This window comes from Convolutriloba macropyga, chromosome 4, assembly GCF_964194025.1.
Source record: "Convolutriloba macropyga chromosome 4, txConMacr16.3, whole genome shotgun sequence".
NCBI classification, from domain to species: Eukaryota; Metazoa; Xenacoelomorpha; order Acoela; family Convolutidae; genus Convolutriloba; species Convolutriloba macropyga.
In genome coordinates, this window is record NC_134471.1 from 19,457,684 (window position 1) to 19,482,504 (window position 24,821).

Here is a 24,821-nt window from a genome sequence, read left to right on the forward strand (position 1 = left end):
TTCTGTACCACAAAAAAACTTTGAGAGTTATCGTTAACTTTATATTGCAGAACCAGGCATTTATTACTCTTCCTAATTACTGCTGAGTGTGTACAGAGTCAAGTTTTTGAAAATTTTATTACAAGTTTTTTGAGAATCTATCATTTTATACCAATTTTAAACCAAAAATGAAGAAAAAGTCGCCATTTAACTTTTCTTTTTTATCAGTAACAATTGATGAGTTTAGGTTCATGATGAAAGCAACAAATTTAAGAATATTTCATAACCATCAAAAAAATCTTTTACATTTAATCGCCAAATTTCACATTTCTCGTCGAAAATTTTTTTTTAACTAGTAAGGCAGGCAACAGCACACTCAGTTCGTAAGTAATGAATAATTTAACTTGAGATAAGTTTGTTGTATTTTTGAGTTAAGTATTTTCTTCCAATTGAATGCTTACTTTCTCAATCATTTTCTGAAAGACTGTCTTTTCTTTTAAAGTCTCTGCAATTTCGAACCTTTCAACAAAACTAGGTGGTCTCTTTTCTCCTTTAAAAGTTATAACCAAAGTCAATTGCTATATATTGTTGTTTTATTAAACTCATCTTTTTTTAAATAGATTGCATAATAAAAGTAAGAGAATTTCCTTTTGTCTACCTTTTTGTTTCTTTTTCTCGTTTTTAGACGAAGGTTTTAATTTAGGTTGCAGTTAATCTCTTCCAAATAATGAACTTCCGGGCGGCAATATAGATTTTATCAATTGTACCTGTTATTAATGAGATTGAGAGATCAAAAAACACCGCTTGAATAGAGCGAATTTTTTAAAACCTTTAAACTATCAACTCAAATCTCGAAGTGGATGTTCCAATCGCATAAGAAATAGTGAGACCTCTCATTAATGAGGCTAGAGTGTTCGACACGAAAAAAACCTCAAATCTCGAAACTTAATGTTTTTAAAAAACTATCACTCTATCAGTTTTTTTAAAAAAAAACTATCGGTCCGCCCGAGTTTATCAGAGCCTAAGTTATAAAAACCCTATTCAACAAACTGAAGACCAAAGTGGGATTGTTAATTATGACTCATTATGAATGCAATAGGGCCTGTGATCAATTATACTAAGCCATAAGACGAGGAAAAAATACATTCAAGTGTTAAAAATTCAAAGATAATAAGAGTTAAAGCTGTAAAAACCTGGAACAGTCAACTGTATACCTAAAGTTTTTTTTATTGCCACTTTAGGAACCCTTTATCGTTGAGACTATCGATGAGAATTAACAAAAATTTATCGCAAAAAGATATAACATTTTTCTGAATATTTTTTGTACGCGAAATTTTCACTCCAGTTTAACAGCAATTTGAAAAGTCATGCTTTAAAATTACTTGCTTGTTACTGCCTTTATCAAAACATGGTTAAGGAAACCACCACTTCAGTGTGAAATCAAAGGGTCCAAAAACGTGATTGCACCATTTTAAAGAGACGGGCAAATATTTTGGATTGTAGAAGTAGTTTTCCTTAGTTAGACGTCTCTTTATGGAATCTTAGTTAATCGCGAAACTCTCATCAGTTCAAATCAAGAACAGAGCAAATTGTCATTTGGACTCATCTTCGAATTGTAACCCACACAATCGGGTTTCCAATGTTGCAGTCTAGTCCTCATGACAACCCTGATCTTGTTGTTTGGTAGTTAAATTCAGTCTCTCCGCTCATTGGGTGGGACTAGGAGGCAATGAAATTATTGATTCCCTTTTGCTGCATTGTCGCTTAGTTTTGCATCCGAAACTTCTGGAATTCAATTTAGATCTTTAAATAATCAGAAGATATTCAGTTCATAAATTATGCAACAATTGTTTCGGAAGACTGACTTTTCTCTGAGCAAAAATGTTGGATAATTATGTGCACAGGCACATTAGCGAGCCTCCTTGTTGGACAAATTGATTACGCTCAATCAGCACAACTAAAAAATGTCTTCCTATAAAAATATAGGGGCTAAATTTTCAAATTAGAAATTTCAAATTATAAAAAAAGTTTTAGTTATTGTAAAAAAAGTTTTAGTTATTATAAATTATTATAAAAAAATTATAAAAAATGTTTTAAGTTTCCAATTATTTGAAATCCTGCGATGATTTTTTTGGATGGATGTTTTCGAACTGAATTAAGATAACCCAGCCCCACCCTCCCTACTCTGTCGTTCAAAACAGTGAGACCCAAAGACGAGAACCTCTCCATAGGTATTAGATTCAATCACGCCGTGGATGAGTCACATTTCCTGCATAACCCACCAAAATGTCAATAAGTATCGTTTATTAATTTATAATTCAATCCCTTGTTATTTCGTGCTTTGTGGATTTTATTTGAAACTTAATCCTTACAGCACATATTGTATAGCGCCCGAAAGGCTCCAAAACCGACTCAAAATTTATTTGATTTTGATCAGACATTTTAACTAATTTAAATCAAATTGATAGTCATTCATTCTAGACTTTTCAAAACTTAGATTTAAATCTTGAAATATGCGCCAATTAAACTGACGAACTTTGAAAAATTGAGCTGAACTTTTCAATTATTCACACGCCGATTTGCGTACCAGTTCAATTTTTGCAGTTGTCTTTCAATAAAACTTGCAAATATATTTTAATCAGACTGCGTAAAATGAAGTTGTTCTTAGACGTGAATTAGTCATTCTGATTAGTAATCATGTCTTGCTTGTGAATTTAATACTAATTTTCGCTGCACCAAAAATCGCCTCGTTTTATGGCTTCGGTTATAAAGGTTATTTCTTTCAACTTTCTTAATATTTTTTCTTGGTATATAGTTTACTTCTATAAGCATACTTGTGCACTCAACGAAAATAAATCTTCCATTAGATTTTTTAACCATAATTTTTCAAAATTCTCATTCCTTTTGTGAAAAAATTACGACTATGCACTCCAAATAATTTATACATTATCTTAAACATTATCTGTTTATGACACAAAAAATTATCACTTTTTATGTTAATAATTGTGGCAGATTAAAATTCGCAAATCTCTGCATATATTTTATTGCATCACTTGTTCATTCTGTTTAGATTTGATAAACTATTTCGAAAAATTTGAATCGAATTGAGTGAGTGAACGAAAGGCAATATGGGTCACGGAGACGACTCAGATTTCGACCCGAATGTGAATGGATCGGTCGGCAGCTACCCAATAGCCTCCTTCGACCTTTCCCATGTTCAACTGCCATTGATGGTAGCCTCTTGGGTAGTACTCGTTGCCTACATTAAAACTGTGTTCCACTACTCGGAGAGAGTGTCCAAAATGGTACCCGAAAGCTGTCTGCTCGTTGTGCTGGGTATTTTTTATGTTAATCAGAATCCTTAACCCCTGCTCCTACCCCTCTCGGTTATAAGAAATATGCCATTATATTGCTACATATTATGTTATCATAAACAGATTCGCTTGGGTTGCACAACACAAAATAACAATAACGAGAAACGAGCGAAAAGTTGTATCATTTATAAGTGTGAATTAATTGTTCCGACCAATTTGATTACGAGAAACTGACTTGATCCGACATATTTGAATTATTGAATTTAATCATTGCTGTTTATTTGTATCTACTGTACCTAATGTTCATTATTAGGGTGGATGCACACATTATCAACATTATCAAAACAACACTTTATTTGATTTCTTTCTTCAGATTGAGAAACTATTCAGAATTCAAAGGATTTCTGCTATTTGCAGATCATTGTTCCGACCCCTCTTGAGGGGGGAGGAAATATATACTCAAATGATTTTTTTTGTTTAGTCGATTTTGACCGATCCATATATTCCTAGTAGAGAGTTGTGAGTGATATCATAAATGGAATTAAAAAGATCTTTCTGAATTCCGTTTTCTAGAGCGATTGAATATTAGACCGATTTGCGTTATCATTATTCAAATTTTCTGGAATTTTGCTATAATACTTAAAAATTGTTAACATTATAAATGTTTTTATTGTTGACTATTTTGACTTAATTTTTAGGCTAAAATTTTGGCTAAACATTTCAGAATTCAGGTTTTTTAAAAAGCTTCTTTAGTGAACTTTGATTAAGTTTGACGGAAGTGCACACCCAAAAACAATTAATACAATCTTTATAAACTAATTTTACTCATAATTTTATAAGCTAATTTTACTTCCATTGGGAGTAGTAGGGAATTGAAATTCTGCCGTTTTTTTGCCAATTTTACTCTATGACCATCAAAAATGCATTTAATTTTGATCTTTTAACTCAAAAATTATCTAGATCAACAACGTCCGAAACATTTGTGTGTTCTTAAAGGACGAAAAACAATTTCAAGGCCGGCTGTGGTCAAACCTATGACTGTTACAATCCAAAAATAATTCGGATTGTAATCAGTCGGTCTCTTTATAAACAACAAATTCCATCTTTTTTTTATGTTAATTAAAGAAAGAACAATTCACATCAAAGCTCAACGTTGATGGGTTCAATTGGCTTCCTAAGCATTTCCAAAAAAGCATCTTGTTTCTTTACTCGATAGATTATAGTAGTTTTTACTTTTAAAAGTATTTGATGTTTAACTAAACAATGGCTTATTAAACTTTGCCACTACTGTTCTCTAAATGTCTCTTATTAACTTGTAACTTAGTGTCAGCAAAGAAAAAATGCTTTTTCCACTGATTTGAAACCAAATTTAGTTTCCGGTTTTACTCGTTACATAAAGGATTTCTGACTTTGATACCACTAGATTTCACAATTTTTTTTAGGCATTGGCCCATTTTTCTCGTTCTTTTTCTCGATTTGTCATATTATCACATTATTGACAGTTCACAAATTCGTTTTTTGGCGTTCACAATAAGGCACAATTGAACATATAGAAGTCTTTAAAAGCATAGATTATAATTTTAACGGCTTCGGCACTCCTTTATGGAAGAATTTATTGGAATTTTTTACTTTGCATTTTTGGTCGTTTGATTTATCCTGGATAGTGACAGGTCTCATTGACTTTTTATAGAGGTATAAATGAGCCTAAAACTCTGATTTGAACAGATAGTTGATGGCTTTCATGACTTTTAAAACATTTATTTTCAAAAATTATAAAAAAAAAACAATTTTTAAGTTCTTTGTTCTTTTTTTGTCTATTTTTACATAGTTTTCTTAGATAGAGGACAAATATGACACTATTGTTGTTGAAGGTAGCTGCAGATTCACAAAGTTTAATGTTTTTTAAAGAAATAGTTATGACTTAACTAGCATCGACACGGGATTTTTCGCAAAAAGGTGAACTAATTTTTGATTTTTGTCTATGTTTGATGTTCTTTTTATATACGTAAGACATATTCTGAAAATTTACAGATTGCAAGCACTTCGTTTGGACAAATAAAAGAACTTATTCAATTTTTTCATTCTTTAGCTAATGGCTTTCATGACTTTGAAAACAATTGTTTTCGAAAAATACAAAAGTATTACTTAATTTTGCCACCTTCTCTTTTTTGTCTACTTGTTACCTGTTATTATTAATGGGAAGTTGCATACCGAATTGTTAAAGTCTGGAGAAGGCTAAATTGAACATATTTTGAGGGGCAAATTATGGCCGGACGGCTCCGAAAGCTTTTCTCACAAGTTGTAATTGAATTTTTGTTTGTTGTCTCGGTTTGTCGTTCTTTTTGTAACCGCATAAAAAATATATTAATGAGGGGTTTTAAGGCCCTCCCATAAAAGCGTATGTGATAATAAACGAATTGGATGTTTTCAATTGCTATATAATTGTTTTCATTACTTTGAAATTAATTGTTTCTGGAAATATAAGCCAATTTTTTTTACTTTGCTGTTTTTTTTGTTCTTTTGTCGAACTGTTCACGAGTTTTATTATGGAGTGGTCCAATATCTTTTCTAGTGGCGTACCAATTGTTTTGCTTAGTTTAAGTTTTATCTGACGCTGTTTTGACCTTGTTAATAAGTTTTTTTTGTAAAGAAGTCGACATAAAATTTGGATGTAATTAATGTTTGTTGTTATTGTTGTTATATATTTCTTGTGAATTTAAGTAAAAGTTGGAAAACAAATGCGGTGAATTTCAGGGTGAATTTTTCTAAGAAATGTGGTGAAATGCGGTGAAATATTTTTTCATCGCATTCACCGCAATCACCACATTTCTTACAAAATTTCACCCAAAAACCTCGATCCGGGTTACACATTGCTGTTGTATCATAATGACTAAGATTGCTTAAACTTTTGTACATGTGTTTAGGAATTGGGATTGGTGCATGTGCTTACGTGGCAGGAGCTGACCTGGAACACTCTTACATCCAGTTGGACTCTACTCTCTTCTTCATGTTCCTACTGCCTCCCATTGTCTTCGATGCAGGTACTCCAAATTCCTGAAAAATCGAGTAAAATTTTAGCTAGGAGCAAAAAGGAGCTAATTTTTCCACTTTTTTGCTATTTCTCGCCAAATCTCGCTTGACAATTACAAATATCGCTTAACCCAATCGTCGGGACGAACTTTCGTCTCACTTTAATAGTTGTTTAAATAATAACACCATTTCAAGAATAGGACAACCCAGGTTGCGGTCCAGACCCAAATTGGTTTCTGATCAGACCCAGCAGAGCGCACACCCGTGTGTTCCCAGACCGAAATTACAGGGTCTGGATGGAAGTTCGAGTGCACTACAGTCTGGACGATGGTCTGGTGATGGTCTGATCAGAGGTCAATTTGGTCTGAAAAGTCTGATCATAGGCGGATTCGAGCGCACTTGGGTCTGATCCGAGGCAACTTCGAACGCAATTGGGTCTGATCATAACCTCTTCGAGCGTACTTGGGTCTGATCAGAGGCAACTTCGAGCGCAATTGGGTCTGATCATAACCTCTTCGAGCGCGCTTGGGTCTGATCAGAAATGTTTTCGAACGCAATTGGGTCTGATCAGAGACCATTTTGAGCGCCCTATTTGTTTCATTTTTTGTTTTTTTTTTTACTTTTTTTACTGAGAAATGTTGGCCCTGCCAAGAGGCAACAATAAAGCAGCGTTCTGATTAGAAACTCATCTAAAGTCCAATAGCTCTAATCAGAAAAAGGAGTCCAGTTGATAGCAAAGGCCGGTCCCCTTCAGAGGAAATTTTGATCAACTGCAGACAACGATGTTTCTTATGGAAAGCTGTCTAAACTCATCCATTGAGTCAGAAATATACACTAAACGGTACACTAAATAAACTTTGTTCTCATCAGTTGGGTTTTGTCTTCTTTTGCAATACCTTTATAATTGAACTTTCCTTAGATGAATAAAATACTGCGAACATCAATTTTTATGAAATGAATATATTATAGCAAAATTAAGAGATTTGTTCATAAGTAATATCTTTCTCTGATCAGACTATTTCGAGCGCACTAGAGTCTGATCAGAGCCGGTTTCGAGAGAGCTTCAGTCTGATCATATATGGCTGCAAGCGCAACTGGGTCTGACCATAAATGCTTCGAGCGCATCTGGGTCTGATCATAACCTCTTCGAGCGCACTTGAGTCTGATCATAGTTTGATCAAGGTCTGGGCAATGGTCTGAATTTGAGTCTAGACCATGGTCTGAAGATGATATTATCAGAACGTCTTTGGTCTGAAAAGTCTGATCAGAGACCCTTTGTGTCTGGAAAGTCTGATCAGAGGTTACTTGGGTCTGGAAAGTCTGATCAGGGTTAATGTCCATCTGGTAAGACTGATCAGAGATAATTTCGGTCTGGAAAGTCTGATCAGACAAAAATTTGGGGCTGGACCTCAACCTTGGAAGAGAAGAAAGGGATCTCTGGAATGGGTGGCATGTCAGATAGTCGAAGATCTGCATAGCCGAAAAAATTTTGCGCACCCGGGAATAGTATAGGAGATATAAGTAAAAAGAATACAATTTTTGAAAATTTATCCCAGCCATTCTGGACTTCTTCCATTAGATGAAATCACTGTTCAAGGCTATCACTGCGCGACATAGGAGTATCATAAAATTCAAAATTTTCTTTTTCCGTTTTTTTAAAATAAATTTTCGAAAAATTGTTTTTAATCAAATCGAATTCAATTATTTTTTACCCGGGTCGCCACTTCCTTGGTTTCATACATGGATCATATATGATGTCATACAAATCATAACGTATTTCGTAGTGTTTCTAAGTTTGAATTCTTTTATGATCTTTTTATGATTACTAAGAAACCATACAAATCATATATGACCTTGTATGATTACAGGGAATCAGATGACCCTGTATGAACTCAACGAAAGTTATTTTATATTATATTATATTATATTTATATATATATATATATATATATATATATATATATATATATATATATATATATATATATATATATATATATATATATATATATTTCTCTGTTCAAAAATTAATTATTCGTTTCTTCAAATTATCCAAAATTTTAATGAAAGGTGCCGTATAGTTCTTAATAAATTTTCGTCTAAATTTTTGTCTAAATTTGGCAATCTGGGATTTAAGGTTACTTCATGCCTGTTCGTCTCTTCTTCGAGAACCTTGGCACCATTCTTCTGTACGCACTGTTCGGCACCCTGTGGAACACCATTTCAATTGGACTGATGCTCTATGCAGGTCACGTGTTCGGATGGTACAGTGAGGATGTTACAGTCCTAGTCTGTTTCCTATTCAGTTCCCTAATTTCAGCCGTGGACCCGGTCGCTGTTCTTGCTGTGTTTGAGGTACTTGTTGGGCTTTGGGTCTTTCTTATTATAGCCCTAAAATATAGCATGTGTTTTGGTACAATTACGATTTCAGACTTATTTAGATAATCTAATAATCGCGTTATCCTTACCAAATCTAGTCTAGTAAAATTTATGTTTAAAAAACGGCGATAAGAACTTATAAGTACTGTTTGACCCACTTTTAAAATTTTTGGACTTCTCAGTTTGGCTGTCCATACTGGACACCAACAAAAAGGCAGAAAAACAAATGACATTACTGCAAACAACAAACAACTGTGTACGCAGCTTAAACGCAATGTGAAGATATCAATTTTCTAGAATAAACAAAACAGCTTCAAAATTTGATGCAACTTGTTTGATTGTTATTGTTGATTACTTTGAAATTTGAACCAATTCCTAATCACGGTGTAATTTTTAGGAAATCCACGTGAACGAAGTCCTGTACATCTTAGTTTTCGGAGAATCACTTCTAAACGACGCAATCACAGTTGTTCTCTACCACATGATGGAAAACTTTTCCCGAATCGGAGAGGAAAATCTTAAAGTGGAACACTTTGCCAGCGCTTTGGCCAATTTTTTCTGTGTTTCTATCGGCGGTGTGGGAATCGGGGCCGTTTTCGGCTTACTGGCATCGTTCACATCAAAATTCACAGATCACGTGCGCACATTGGAGCCAATATACGTCTTCGGAATCGGTTACATATCGTATCTCATAGCCGAATTGTTCCATTTTTCGGGAATTTTGGCGATTGTTACGTGTGGTATGCTAATGTCACAATATGTTGAAAGAAACATTTCACATAAAAGTCACACTACTGTAAAATACTTCTTAAAAATGATGGCATCCATTTCGGAATCAATTATATTTCTATTTCTCGGCTTGGCAACAATTTCTAAGATTAAAAATGTCGATTGGGGATTTCTATCAATGACTTTGGTCGCTTGTTTACTTTGTCGCTTTGTGGGTACATATTTGTTAACCTTTTTTGCTAACTTTAGACGAACGACCAGACTTGATTTTGCCCAGCAGTTTATTATGGCGTATGGGGGCATTCGCGGGGCTGTTGCTTTTTGCCTGGCAGCGTCGCTCGAATTTGATATTGTTACTGCTACGAAAAAGGATACGCTTGAAGCGACTACATTGATTGTAATATTTTTCACAGTTTTCGTTCAGGGAATTACAATCAAACCTTTGGTTAAGCTATTCCAAATTAAAAGGTCGAGCAATCACGACAAAAAGTTAATGGAAATTATGGCGCTTCGGGTTCTGGATCATACTATGAACGGTTTGGAACAAATTGCCGGAATGCATGGCGATAATTGGTTTCGAGAAAACTGCAAAAAGTTCAATAATCATTTTTTAAAACCGTATTTATTACGTGTGAAACCGGACACGAGTGAAATGGATTTAATGCAGTCGTTTACAAAGTATGAAATAAATGAACAAATTTCTTCAATCACGAAGAAACGAAATTCGTCCTCGAACTTGAACGTTGTGACTGAAGATGACGAGAAGAATTTGAGTGAAAGTGAGGAGAACGTGAGTGAAGGTCCTGCGTCGCCTAATTCCAGTATTTCAGAACCTTCAGTTCACTTATGTCTCACTGACGAAAAAGAAGGTTAGTACAATTATTAACAAAAAAACAAACGAGCTTATGGCAATACTACATATTGAACTACCTGTTTTTGAAAAATATTTTTAGTAAAATTTCGATTGCCTTAAAATTTTTTTACTTAATTTTGACTGAAAATCTATAGAATGTCAATTCCTCTCAATTTTAGGACAATAACAAAAGTACCTACGGTGAAAATCAGGACAGAATTTCGCCAGTACTCCCTACTTTCAGAATAGATGTTGAAGGCACAAAAATAAAACAAGTTTTCTTCCACCTTTTGGGTAAAATAGGCCGTAAATAGTTGTCACGGTATTTAATAAAAATTGATGCCAATTGAATTTTGTTGTAATTGTTCCGACCCCTCTTTAGGTACTATATACTAAAATGGGTTTTTTTGTTCAGACAATTTTGGCCGATCGGTATATTTATCGTAGAGAGTTGAGACTGGTATCATTAGAAAGCTTGTCCAGCCTAGAATATGAAATCAAAGAATTTTTTTATTTTCGTTTCTTACAGGGAGTTATTGTTGTTTAAATTTTTGAGAAAATAGAGATAATTCCGTTGATTTTATTCACAATTTCCGGAATTTTTTACTTATTTTGGTAAAGTTTGTTAAATTTTTCTAAGAAAGTATTTAGCCGCAGTTTTTAGGAAAGGCAAAAAATAATATCGGCTATTTTTGTTTAATTTTTTGTTAAAAATTCTGGCTAAATCTTTCAAAATTCAGACTTTTTCATCAAAAACAGCACGAAATAAGTTTCTTTAGTCCACTTTGATTCAATTTGCAGGAAGTACACACAAAAACACCACTAACAAAATCTTTGTAGACTAAAAAGGGGGCTATTTCTACTTCAGCATCTTTTGCGAGTGCTCCTTAATTAAAAAATTGCCGTTTTTTGCTAACTTTCCTCGTTGATTATCAAAAGCGCAGCAATTGTTTTTAATTTTTTATCTAACAAAAAATCTATTTCTATGTAATTCTAAGAATTAAGGGTTCTCAATGGACGAACAGCATTAAAAGAGCTAGTGTTGGAGCAATCTTGGACTGTTACTATCCAAAAATAATTCGGACTGTAATCAGTCGATAGTTTTTATTAAAAAATTTAGATCTTTTTTATATTTTAATTAAGTTACCGAACATTTCAAGTCAAAGCTCACCAGTTATAGGTGCAAATAATTTCCTAATTTGCTTCAAATTACTGTTTTTTGTTTATAACTTGAAAGCTTATGGTCGTTTTGAGTTTTTAAAATATTTGATTTTTAAATGAATAATTGCTTATTGAATTTCGCCTACATTTTTCTTTTAATTTGGCCAATTTGTAGCTTAGTGTCAGCAATGAAAGAATGTTTTTTGTTTCTATCGATTTCAATTTCAATCTTATTGCGGTTTTACATCTTAAGTTATGGCTTTCTGGCTTTTGTCACTACTAGATTTTACATTTTCTATTTTTTTTTTCAAATTTTTCACAACTCCTAGTTTTATCACGTTATTGACAGTTCATATATCACATATTGGCATTCAAATTAAGGCACAATTATTAATATTAAAATCTTTAAGGACATAGACACTGGTTTTTTTGGCTTCGACAACACTTTCTCGAAGAGTTTAATTGATTTTTTTTAAATTTGTTTTCAACTGTCGTTTTTACTTTGTCTTTTTAGTCGTATGAAATTTCCTGTACAGTGACCCGGTATTATTGGTTTTTCATGGAAAGACAGATTTGCCGTTATTCTGGTATTAGCAGGTAGCTGATGGCTTTCTTGACTTTAAAAACAATTGTTTTCCAAAATGAAAAAAAAAGTTGTATTTCCGCACTTTTGTTCCTTTCATTGTCTGTTTGTTACCTAACCTCGTTAATAAAGGCCAATTATGACAATATTTTTGTCAAAGAAAGCTATCAGATGGATTGGTGTCGCAAAGTCTAATGTTTTTGAAGAATTCTTTCTGACTTTACTGTCTTCGACACGGGTTTTTCACAAAAAAAAATAATAAATTTTTGTTTTTTGTCATATTTTACGTTCTTTTTGTAGACCTTAGACTTATTCTGGATAATTGCAGGTTTCGACGGTTCCTTCGAATAAACGAACCTATGTAATAGTTTCATTTTGTAATTAATGGCCTTCAAGTCTTTGGAAATAATTTTTTTTTCGAAAAAAAACTAAAATTATTTAAATATGCCTTCTTTTGTCTACTTGTTACCGGATTTCATTAAGGGATGGTCACATAACACATTATCGGTGTTTACAATAGTTGAAATTGAAGATACTTTCAGGACCAAAGTATGGCTTTACGGCTTTGAAAGCGTTTTCTGGTAAAGTTTAGCTGATTTTTTGTTTATTTTCTGTTTGTTGTTCTTTTTGTAAGCGCATATAATATGAATACCGAAAGTTCATAATTCCCATCTGTATAAAAACCTTGGTAATCATTAACCTATGGGGTGTTTTAGTTCATTTCTAATCGTTTTCATTACTTTAAAATTAATTGTTTTTTAAAAAAAAATGCTAATTTTTCTGTTTTTGTTTTTATTATCCGAGTGTTACCAAGCCTCCAAGCCTTATTATGGACTGCTCCCATATCATTTCTGGTGGATTGCAAATTGTTTTGTTTCGTTTGAGCTCCACCTGGCGCTATTTTGACCCCGTTATTAAGTTTTGTCTTTTAAAACGTACCTAAATTTTTTGATGTCTGGTCTGGTCTGGTCTCGGGTAATCACCCCGTTGGGGTCCCCCTATGTCGTCTGGTACATCTGGCGATGTGTTTCGTGACACTCGGCCGTGTAGACGACATATTTGGCCTTCGAATTGTTTAAGGAGGTGCGCGGGTCGGCTATTTCCGGGCCACTCCCTTCCCAAAAAGGGTCCATGGCACAGAGACTTGCGCCTTTGACCACTTCTCTTCCTCTTTGGGGCGATGTCGCTTTTGTTGAATCGCTCTCCACCACTGTCGGTACGACCATCTGGGAAGAAATTTTTTGATGTAATTAATGTTTATTGCTCTTCGTCTTGACTCGCTTTCTTAAAATTGGCATATCTCATCAATCTAATGCATCATTTTAAACGCCACTGAGCTATTTGGTTTGGAAGCTATCTTTTCGTTCATCCAACATTCTTTAAAAAAATTACTTGATTTTTGGGGTTTTCTGTCTGTTCCTCATTTGGTAGACAATTATGCCAAAATTGTGGATCAGCGGAGTCGGAACCTTATGTGCAGTTGCACATTACCGATCCTGCTTGTTTGAGATTGAAATTCATGTCAGATTTACTGTGAAGAAAAATACAGTAATATGCCGTGTTTATTCACAAACACCGTATTGAGTATTTTTTAACGAATGGTTTTTTTTAGTCTCGAGATTTTCAGTTAGCCCCCTGAGGCGTTTAGATTTGCCCAGAAACAAATTGAAATTTCAACCAAATGTAAAACTTCACTCTTGATGAGGTTGACATAGGTGAACAGGAATTTCTGTTTTTTCCTCATAAACTGGGGTACAGCGCTGTCTCAGGTCACAGGAAAGAGTAACAGATCGGGTTTTGAGAGATTTCCAAGCTCCGAATCAATTAAGACAAGTTGGTCCCAGGTTTTGGTCCAGACCCAAATTGAGCTATGATCAAAACCCGATCTGTTACAGAATTGGCTACAGAAATATTTTCAGAATTGGCTTTTCCTTAGATGATTTTAATACTGCAAACACCAGTTTTTATGAAATTAATATATTATAGCAAAATTAAAAGATTTGTTCATAATTAAAATCTTTCCCTGATCAGACTATTTTGAGCGCACTTGAGTCTGATCATAGTCTGATTAAGGTCTGGGCAATGGTTTGAAATTGAGTCTGGACCATGGTCTGAATATGGTCTGATCATAGTCTGATTATATTCTGGACAATGGTCTGAATTTGGGTCTGATCATAAGCGCACTATAGTCTGGACAGTGGTCTAGGTTCGGTCTGATCAGAGACATTTTGGCCTGGAAAGTCTGATCAGAGATCATTTTGGTCTGGAAGGTCTGATCAGAGGTAACTTCAGTCTGGAAAGTCTGATCAGAGGTCATTTCAGTCTGCATAGTCTGATCATAGCTCAATTTGGGTCTGGACCTAAACCTGGGTTTTATGGTGTAGTACGTAACCGGAACATCGAGTTTTTTATACTTCGTTGAGATTAGATATGATTTTTAAATTCATTAGGTTTTTCAATAATTCACCTTTAAGCTAAACTGTAAGAATCGTAAGAATCTATTCTGTTTGCCTCCTGAATCACCCCTCCCCCAGCTTAGTTGGCTTATATCTTTTACGCCCCCAAGCGCACGTGCTATTTTTCTACATAGTAACGTACTATATAGCAACATATAATTCGTAACTGGGGGCATAGAAAACACTGCAGGGCCAAAACAGAATAGATCCGAATAAATTTAAAACTTTTTTTCTATTTTAGATGAAATCTGGGACAAAAATCGCGAAGCGTCCAGAGGAACCAGAGCTCTCCTTGGGAAGAAACTTCTTACGCGACAGAAGACAAACTTCACCATTTCGAGGTATGACGTGCCAGACTCGACCAGTAACATGCAAGAGATGGCAGAGTGGGCTATTGCTAGACAGAACGGAGCTGCCAGAAGGAGGAAAAGATTTGCATTCCAGCCCAGTTCAAAGCAACGGAGGGATGACACCCATCCAGAGTTGACTGGTAGGAATTTCATAATCAGACGCCCCCCCACCCCCCTTCCCTGCCATCCCCCGCGCCTTCTTCAATCTTGTACATTTTGACATCGCCCAGACACCGACTTACAAATTATGCATTGTTTAAAAAAAACAATTGGATCTATTCTGTTTCGCAAAGTGTTTTTATGACCCCCAGTTACAAATTATATGTTGTTATATAGCACGTTACTATGTAAGAAAATATCACGTGCGCCTGGGGGTCTTAAAAATTTATGCTCACTATTCTGGGGGGGGGGGGGGCAGAATAGATCCAAACAATTATATGTAGAAAAAACTATATTGTGTTGCCGTGGGTTGCAAACCATATGCACTCACTCTTATGCACGGGGGAGGGTAGTTGAAATTGGCAATTTAAGGGTTAGGATTTTAATTTTTTGGGTTTTTCTCCCAGGTACTTCCACTGCATATCAAAGACTGAGAAAGTTTTCCCGTGGAGCCAGCAAAGAGATGACGGACTCCAGAGGACAGTGCGAACTGACGCAGAGAATTGACACTTTGGAGAGACAAGAGAGTTTCGAAATTGGGCCGGAGAGTGAACAAACTGAGCCCATTGTGAAGGGCGAGGTCGGATTTATGATGGGCGAAGATAATTCCCAGCTGACCAGAATGCGGCAAGACCAAAATAAGTCCACTAAAACTACAAAACTGTAAATTGTGTGATTATTCGAAATGTAATTTACGCTTTATTAGTTTAAAATTTGTACCTTAAAAGTTTTTGACACGAATTCTCAGTTAAATAAGAGCCCGGAGGTTGGTGGCAGAGCAAATCAGCGCTGAATCCGTCTTGCTTCATATGCGATTCGAACTTCCGCGCGGGTAGTTGTAACATTTACTTTGCGTAGCAAGTCGTAACCACTGAGCTAAATGGGCTTTAACTGCTCAGACTTCATTTTGGGGTATCAGTAATTTTCAGACTATACAGGATAAGTTTAGCCTGGGCGAACTGTATGACCTCAATATAATCATAATGAAGGAAAACTGCATATCAAGAAATTTTAAATTTTCTCGAGATGCAAAGTTTCAGAACTGAATTAAATTTTTACTCTTGTGCTGGTTCAGGGCTGAAAAGCACTGAGACTCAAGTCCGGGAGCGCAAAGTGATAGCTGGGGTTATTATAGGTCTTCCCGTGGTTTTTGAGAATTTCATTTGTATAGGGGCGCTGTTTTTTCTTACAAATCGAAGAAGATTAATTGTGACGAATATTTTCAATAGATAAGCAATATCTGGGGCCGTTATTGGATTTCTTTGGTTTTTACAATTCAAAGAATTTGAATTATATTAGGGCGCTGCCTTCTTTAAGATCTGCTCAGATATTTTCATAATTTTGAATTCAACATTGAACACAAGTCAAATTGAAGCTATTATTATTGATCACGCTGCAACTGGAAGGAGGGCAAACAAACGAGTAATTTAGTGTAGTGAAAATGTTTCACTCTAATTTTAATGTGGAGTAAAAAAAAATCAGGGATCGGAAAAAAATTGTCAGTGGTTTTTGTTCAAATTCGAAAATTCGATTTTGATTTTGATATTTTAGTATGTTTCGTGTTTTCCTACTGTTTTTTTAATGGTTTTCCGATACAATCCAGTCCAAGTCATTTCTGGGTCTAATTTTTTAGCCTCTGAATAGTCTTTAAAATCAATTTGGGACTTGTCCTGTTATGTTATTTTTTTCGTAGTCAAGAATTTTGTTACGACGGCATGACGTCACGGTTACTTGAACTCTGCCATACCTTATTCATTCGTGCAATTTCGACTGATTTCGACATGTAAAATTGCGTGTATGGCACCATTTTTCACTATTAATTGAGAAAAAATTTTGTTAATTCGCATGACTAACTTTTTGGTCACACGCAATTTACCTCACTCTCAAAAATTAATTTCATCATTTTCAAAATGGCTTTTCTTATCATTATTTTAAGGAAGAGTCAACTGAGTGTATGTTCCTATAATTGAAACCACAGTAAATTAAACAAAATCTTAATTGAAAACGTAACATCTCAGCAGTTTATAAAAAGTGAAGCCATTTCTATTTTTGATCAATTTTCTTTTATCTACAAGAATTTGTCAAACCAATAGCCTATAGAAAATTTAAGATAGGGCTCTTACCAGAAATGAACACATCATCCAGGATCCAGTGCACTGAAGATTATGTTAACTTTCAAAGTTATCGTTAAACAAAAATAGGTAAAATGTGAACAACATTGCCAATTATAGCTGCAAATCAGTGCAAATCTACAAATTAATTGCGACTTATTTTTTCGCAATCTGCCAGCTGTGTTGCTTGGATTTAACCTATATTTGTTTAACGATAACTCTAATGTTTACGCAATGCCCAGGGCAACTGGTTTGAAAAACAGCCTTGTTAGATACCCCTCTAGATTTTCGGCACCACATATGCTAATATCAGACACAATAAAAAGTTTCTCAGTGTGCCATTTTTTCTTTTTTGGTTTAGCTGCAACTTTTGAGTTTTTTGGTACTCTTGATTTTCTCCTTTTTTGTTTTCTGACGCCCAGATTTATCTTGTTATTTTGTTTTACCTACAATCTCTCACGAACTGTTTTAATCACCTGTTCCCGTCGTTTTTCAACTAGGTTGATGTGATTGACCTCATTTGTTGCGTTCATTAGCACTCGATTTAATTCATATTTTGGTAAATTTTTTTCGAGGTCGATAAAGACCAAATGCTTAGCTAAGACTGGTTAAATAAAATTTAGCAACAAATTTCACTTTCACAAAGTAAGAGTAATTGATTTTTTTAGAAGTTTCTATAAAATATAATTGCATCGTTTTAGTTCACTACCTATCTACGGCACAAATTTTTGTACTGTTGCATTAATCTGTTGGCTATGTATACTAATTCTATCTTGTCTGATTTTTACTATACTTTCTATAATACTGTACTCTCCGTTCCGTAGTCATGAGTGAATTTAAAACTTGCAAGAATCTTGCAAGCTGATTCAAAACTTGCAAGATTCTTGCAAGAATCTTGCAAGATATCAATCAAGGCAAAAAAAATGAATCGGGGTACAAATGTTTTAGGAAACATCTTTGAAGCAAACTTTTGTTTATTAAACAAATTACAAAGCCGAATTCAATGAAAAAAAATTCGCTCGGATTCAAAAACTTGCAAGAATCTTGCAAGTTTTTGAATTCCGGAAAATTTGTTTGTGTGTAATTGGTGGCTGAAACTAACTGAAACCCAAATGAAATGACTGATATCAGTTTTTTTGATCGGCAAAATGAACTTAATTGACTTTTTTTGAACACGCCTTTTGAATGTGAAATCTTGCAAGAATCTTGCAAGTTTCTTGCAAGATTTTGAATTCAAAATTAAATTTCCGACAAATAACTAGAGACAACTCGAGGCAATCAAATGTCTTTTTAAAGTTCAATTTACCTAATTTAAGACAAAAAACACTTTCAATCTCTTTCTCATTTTTTTTTAAAAATAATTATTTTTAGAGAAACAAACATTTTTTGGAATTTTTTTGTTACTGATCCTATCGGTAATTTAGCACGGTTTTGTTGTCGTAAAAATTTCCGATTATTTATGGTGCGGTCTAAATATCTTCCTATTGAGATTTTAATAAACGTTTACGATGCCTTCAGTTGATACCTATTGGTGTTAATGTCCTTGAAGTTTTTTCATTCAAAAAATGTTGGTGGGGTCTAGTGAGGAGTGTCACTGTCCCGAGTAAAGTCTGAGGGGGAAAGAATTTTTGACCTAGGTGGTATACGAAAAAAGTACTTGATACGTTGTCAAATTTCGCGCTCAAAAACGCGCTATATAGTGTTTCAACATAAATCGCTTTTCAACCTAGTCAAGGACTTATTCAAATGAATTGAGGGTCTAGTGAGAAGTGTCACTATCCGAGTACAGCATGAGGGGGAAAGACTTTTTGACCTAGGTGGTATACGAAAAAAGTACTTGATACGTTGTCAAATTTCGCGCTCAAAAACTCGCTATATAGTGTTTCAACATAAATCGCTTTTCAACCTAGTCAAGGACTTATTCAAATGAATTGAGGGTCTAGTGAGGAGTGTAAATGTCCGAGTACAGTCTGAGGGGGAAAGAATTTTTGACCTAGGTGGTATACGAAAAAAGTACTTGATACGTTGTCAAATTTCGCGCTCAAAAACGCGCTATATAGTGTTTCAACTTAAATCGCTTTTCAACCTAGTCAAGGACTTATTCAAATGAATTGAGGGTCTAGGGAAGAGTGTCACTGTCCGAGTACAGCCTGAGGGGGAAAAATTTTTGACCTAGGTTGTATACGAAAAAAGTACTTGATACGTTGTCAAATTTCGCGCTCAAAAACGCTCTATATAGTGTTTCAACATAAATCGCTTTTCAACCTAGTCAAGGACTTATTCAAATGAATTGAGGGTCTAGTGAGGAGTGTCACTGTCCGAGTACAGTCTGAGGGGAAAGAATTTTTTACCTCGGTGGTATACGAAAAAAGTACTTGATACGTTGTCAAATTTCGCGCTCAAAAACGCGCTATATAGTGTTTCAACATAAATCGCTTTCAACCTAGTCAAGGACTTAGTCAAATGAATTGAGGGACTAGTGAGGGGTGTCACTGTCCGAGTGCAGTCTGGGGGGGAAAGAATTTTTGACCTAGGTGGTATACGAAAAAAGTACTTGATACGTTGTCAAATTTCGCGCTCAAAAACGCGCTATATAGTGTTTCAACATAAATCGCTTTTCAACCTGGTCAAGGACTTATTCAAATGAATTGAGGGTCTAGGGAGGAGTGTCACTGTCCGAGTACAGTCTGAGGGGGAAAGAATTTTTGACTTAGGTGGTATACGAAAAAAGTACTTGATACGTTGTCAAATTTCGCGCTCAAAAACGCTCTATATAGTGTTTCAACCTAAATCGCTTTTCAACCTAGTCAAGGACCTATTCAAATGAATTGAGGGTCTAGTGAGGAGTGTCGCTGTCCGAGTACAGTCTGAGGTGGAAAGAATTTTTGACCTAGGTGGTATACGAAAAAAGTACTTGATACGTTGTCAAATTTCGCGCTCAAAAACTCGCTCTATGTAGTGTTTCAACATAAATCGCTTTTCAACCTAGTCAAGGACTTATTCAAATGAATTGAGGGTCTAGTGAGGAGTGTCACTGTCCGAGTACAGTCTGAGGGGGTAGAATTTTTGACCTAGGTGGTATACGAAAAAAGTACTTGATACGTTGTCAAATTTCGCGCTCAAAAACGCGCTATATAGTGTTTCAACATAAATCGCTTTCAACCTAGTCAAGGACTTAGTCAAATGAATTGAGGGTCTAGTGAGGGGTGTCACTGTCCGAGTGCAGTCTGAGGGGGAAAGAATTTTTGACCTAGGTGGTATACGAAAAAAGTACTTGATACGTTGTCAAATTTCGCGCTCAAAAACGCGCTATATAGTGTTTCAACATAAATCGCTTTTCAACCTGGTCAAGGACTTATTCAAATGAATTGAGGGTCTAGGGAAGAGTGTCACTGTCCGAGTACAGCCTGAGGGGGAAAAATTTTTGACCTAGGTTGTATACGAAAAAAGTACTTGATACGTTGTCAAATTTCGCGCTCAAAAACGCTCTATATAGTGTTTCAACATAAATCGCTTTTCAACATAGTCAAGGACTTATTCAAATGAATTGAGGGTCTAGTGAGGAGTGTCACTGTCCGAGTACAGTCTGAGGGGTAAAGAATTTTTGACCTAGGGGGTATACGAAAAAAGTACTTGATACGTTGTCAAATTTCGCGCTCAAAAACGCGCTATATAGTGTTTCAAAATAAATCGCTTTCAACCTAGTCAAGGACGTATTCAAATGAATTGAGGGTCTAGTGAGGGGTGTCACTGTCCGAGTGCAGTCTGAGGGGGAAAGAGTTTTTGACCTAGGTGGTATACGAAAAAAGTACTTGATACGTTGTCAAATTTCGCGCTCAAAAACGCGCTATATAGTGTTTCAACATAAATCGCTTTTCAACCTGGTCAAGGACTTATTCAAATGAATTGAGGGTCTAGGGAGGAGTGTCCCTGTCCGAGTACAGTCTGAGGGGGAAAGAATTTTTGACTTAGGTGGTATACGAAAAAAGTACTTGATACGTTGTCAAATTTCGCGCTCAAAAACGCTCTTATAGTGTTTCAACCTAAATCGCTTTTCAACCTAGTCAAGGACCTATTCAAATGAATTGAGGGTCTAGTGAGGAGTGTCGCTGTCCGAGTACAGTCTGAGGTGGAAAGAATTTTTGACCTAGGTGGTATACGAAAAAAGTACTTGATACGTTGTCAAATTTCGCGCTCAAAAACTCGCTCTATGTAGTGTTTCAACATAAATCGCTTTTCAACCTAGTCAAGGACTTATTCAAATGAATTGAGGGTCTAGTGAGGATTGTCACTGTCCGAGTACAGTCTGAGGGGGAAAGAATTTTTGACCTAGGTGGTATACGAAAAAAGTACTTGATACGTTGTCAAATTTCGCGCTCAAAAACGCGCTATATAGTGTTTCAACATAAATCGCTTTCAATCTAGTCAAGGACTTAGTCAAATGAATTGAGGGTCTAGTGAGGGGTGTCACTGTCCGAGTGCAGTCTGAAGGGGAAAGAATTCTTGATCTAGGTGGTTTACGAAAAAAGTACTTGATACGTTGTCAAATTTCGCGCTCAAAAACGCGCTATATAGTGTTTCAACATAAATCGCTTTTCAACCTAGTCAAGGACCTATTCAAATGAATTGAGGGTCTAGTGAGGAGTGTCACTGTCCGAGTACAGTCTGAGGTGGAAAGAATTTTTGACCTAGGTGGTATACGAAAAAAGTACTTGATACGTTGTCAAATTTCGCGCTCAAAAACTCGCTCTATGTAGTGTTTCAACATAAATCGCTTTTCAACCTAGTCAAGGACTTATTCAAATGAATTCAGGGTCTAGTGAGGAGTGTCACTGTCCGAGTACAGTCTTAGGGGGAAAGAATTTTTGACCTAGGTGGTATACGAAAAAAGTACTTGATACGTTGTCAAATTTCGCGCTCAAAAACTCGCTATATGGTGTTTCAACATAAATCGCTTTTCAACCTAGTCAAGGACTTATTCAAATGAATTGAGGGTCTAGGGAGGAGTGTCGCTGTCCGAGTACAGTCTGAGGTGGAAATAATTTTTGACCTAGGTGGTATACGAAAAAAAGTACTTGATACGTTGTCAAATTTCGCGCTCAAAAACTCGCTCTATGTAGTGTTTCAACATAAATCGCTTTTCAACCTAGTCAAGGACTTATTCAAATGAATTGAGGGTCTAGTGAGGAGTGTCACTGTCCGAGTACAGTCTGAGGGGGAAAGAATTTTTGACCTAGGTGGTATACGAAAAAAGTACTTGATACGTTGTCAAATTTCGCGCTCAAAAACGCGCTATATAGTGTTTCAACATAAATCGCTTTCAACCTAGTCAAGGACTTAGTCAAATGAATTGAGGGTCTAGTGAGGGGTGTCACTGTCCGAGTGCAGTCTGAAGGGGAAAGAATTTTTGACCTAGGTGGTAGACGAAAAAAGTACTTGATACGTTGTCAAATTTCGCGCTCAAAAACGCGCTATATAGTGTTTCAACATAAATCGCTTTTCAACCTGGTCAAGGACTTATTCAAATGAATTGAGGGTCTAGGGAGGAGTGTCACTGTCTGAGTACAGTCTGAGGGGGAAAGAATTTTTGACTTAGGTGGTATACGAAAAAAGTACTTGATACGTTGTCAAATTTCGCGCTCAAAAACGCTCTATATAGTGTTTCAACATAAATCGCTTTTCAAACTAGTCAAGGACCTATTCAAATGAATTGAGGGTCTTGTGAGGAGTGTCGCTGTCCGAGTACAGTCTGAGGTGGAAAGAATTTTTGACCTAGGTGGTATACGAAAAAAGTACTTGATACGTTGTCAAATTTCGCGCTCAAAAACTCGCTCTATGTAGTGTTTCAACATAAATCGCTTTTCAAACTAGTCAAGGACTTATTCAAATGAATTGAGCGTCTAGTGAGGAGTGTCACTGTCCGAGTACAGTCTTAGGGGGAAAGAATTTTTGACCTAGGTGGTATACGAAAAAAGTACTTGATACGTTGTCAAATTTCGCGCTCAAAAACGCGCTATATAGTGTTTCAACATAAATCGCTTTTCAACCTGGTCAAGGACTTATTCAAATGAATTGAGGGTCTAGAAAGGAGTGTCACTGTCCGAGTACAGTCTGAGGGGGAAAGAATTTTTGACCTAGGTGGTATACGAAAAAAGTACTTGATACGTTGTCAAATTTCGCGCTCAAAAACGCGCTATATACTGTTTCAACATAAATCGCTTTTCAAACTGGTCAAGGACTTATTCAAATGAATTGAGGGTCTAGAAAGGAGTGTCACTGTCCGAGTACAGTCTGAGGGGGAAAGAATTTTTGAACTAGGTGGTATAAGAAAAAAGTACTTGATACTTTGTCAAATTTCGCGCTCAAAAACGCTCTATATAGTGTTTCAACATAAATCGCTTTTCAACCTAGTCAAGGACCTATTCAAATGAATTGAGGGTCTAGTGAGGAGTGTCACTGTCCGAGTACAGTCTGAGGTGGAAAGAATTTTTGACCTAGGTGGCATACGAATAAAGTACTTGATACGTTGTCAAATTTCGTGCTCAAAAACGCGCTATCTAGTGTTTCAACATAAATCGCTTTTCAACCTGGTCAAGGATTTATTCAAATGAATTGAGGGTCTAGAAAGGAGTGTCACTGTCCGAGTACAGTCTGAGGGGGAAAGAATTTTTGACCTAGGTGGTATACGAAAAAAGCACTTGATACGTTGTCAAATTTCGCGCTCAAAAACGCTCTATATAGTGTTTCAACATAAATCGCTTTTCAACCTAGTCAAGGACCTATTCAAATGAATTGAGGGTCTAGTGAGGAGTGTCACTGTCCTAGTACAGTCTGAGGGGGAAAGAATTTTTGACCTAGGTTGTATACGAAAAAAGTACTTGATACGTTGTCAAATTTCGCGCTCAAAAACGCTCTATGTAGTGTTTCAACATAAATCGCTTTTCAACCTAGTCAAGGACTTATTCAAATGAATTGAGGGTCTAGTGAGGAGTGTCAATGTCCGAGTACAGTCTGAGGGGGCAAGAATTTTGGACATAGGTGGTATACGACAAAAGTACTTGATACGTTGTCAAATTTCGCGCTCAAAAACGCTCTATATAGTGTTTCAACATAAATCGCTTTCAACCTAGTCAAGGACTTAGTCAAATGAATTGAGGTTCTAGTGAGGAGTGTCACTGTCCGAGTGCAGTCCGAGGGGGAAAGAATTTTTGACCTAGGTGGTATACGAAAAAAGTACTTGATACGTTGTCAAATTTCGCGCTCAAAAACGCGCTATATTGTGTTTCAACATAAATCGCTTTTCAACATGGTCAAGGACTCATTCAAATGAATTGAGGGTCTAGGGAGGAGTGTCACTGTCCGAGTACAGTCTGAGGGGGGAAAGAATTTTTGACTTAGGTGGTATACGAAAAAAGTACTTGATACGTTGTCAAATTTCGCGCTCAAAAACGCTCTATATAGTGTTTCAACATAAATCGCTTTTCAACCTAGTCAAGGACCTATTCAAATGAATTGAGGGTCTAGTGAGGAGTGTCCCTGTCCGAGTACAGTCTGAGGTGGAAAGAATTTTTGACCTAGGTGGTGTACGAAAAAAGTACTTGATACGTTGTCAAATTTCGCGCTCAAAAACTCGCTCTATGTAGTGTTTCAACATAAATCGCTTTTCAACCTAGTCAAGGACTTATTCAAATGAATCGAGGGTCTAGTGAGGAGTGTC

At 35.8% G+C, this 24,821-nt stretch overlaps 1 protein-coding gene across 2 annotated transcripts in view; it reads left to right on the plus strand.

Moving 5' to 3' along the window:
• The window catches only part of LOC142338303 (putative Na(+)/H(+) antiporter nhx-9), a 26,850-nt gene extending 11,130 nt beyond the window's left edge, over nucleotides 1-15,720 (plus strand). The window contains exons 1-7 of one of the 2 annotated variants that reach the window (XM_075387989.1): nucleotides 2,625-2,751; nucleotides 3,050-3,315; nucleotides 6,218-6,334; nucleotides 8,461-8,678; nucleotides 9,100-10,300; nucleotides 14,726-14,974; nucleotides 15,401-15,720. In XM_075387989.1, the coding sequence (XP_075244104.1) occupies nucleotides 3,108-3,315; nucleotides 6,218-6,334; nucleotides 8,461-8,678; nucleotides 9,100-10,300; nucleotides 14,726-14,974; nucleotides 15,401-15,660 (2,253 nt within the window). In that variant the 5' untranslated portion in view covers nucleotides 2,625-2,751; nucleotides 3,050-3,107 and the 3' untranslated portion in view covers nucleotides 15,661-15,720. Of the gene's footprint in view, nucleotides 1-2,624; nucleotides 2,752-3,049; nucleotides 3,316-6,217; nucleotides 6,335-8,460; nucleotides 8,679-9,099; nucleotides 10,301-14,725; nucleotides 14,975-15,400 lie in introns of those variants that run through there. The other variant, XM_075387988.1, reaches the window with a different exon arrangement.
• The last annotated feature ends 9,101 nt before the right edge of the window (nucleotides 15,721-24,821 follow it).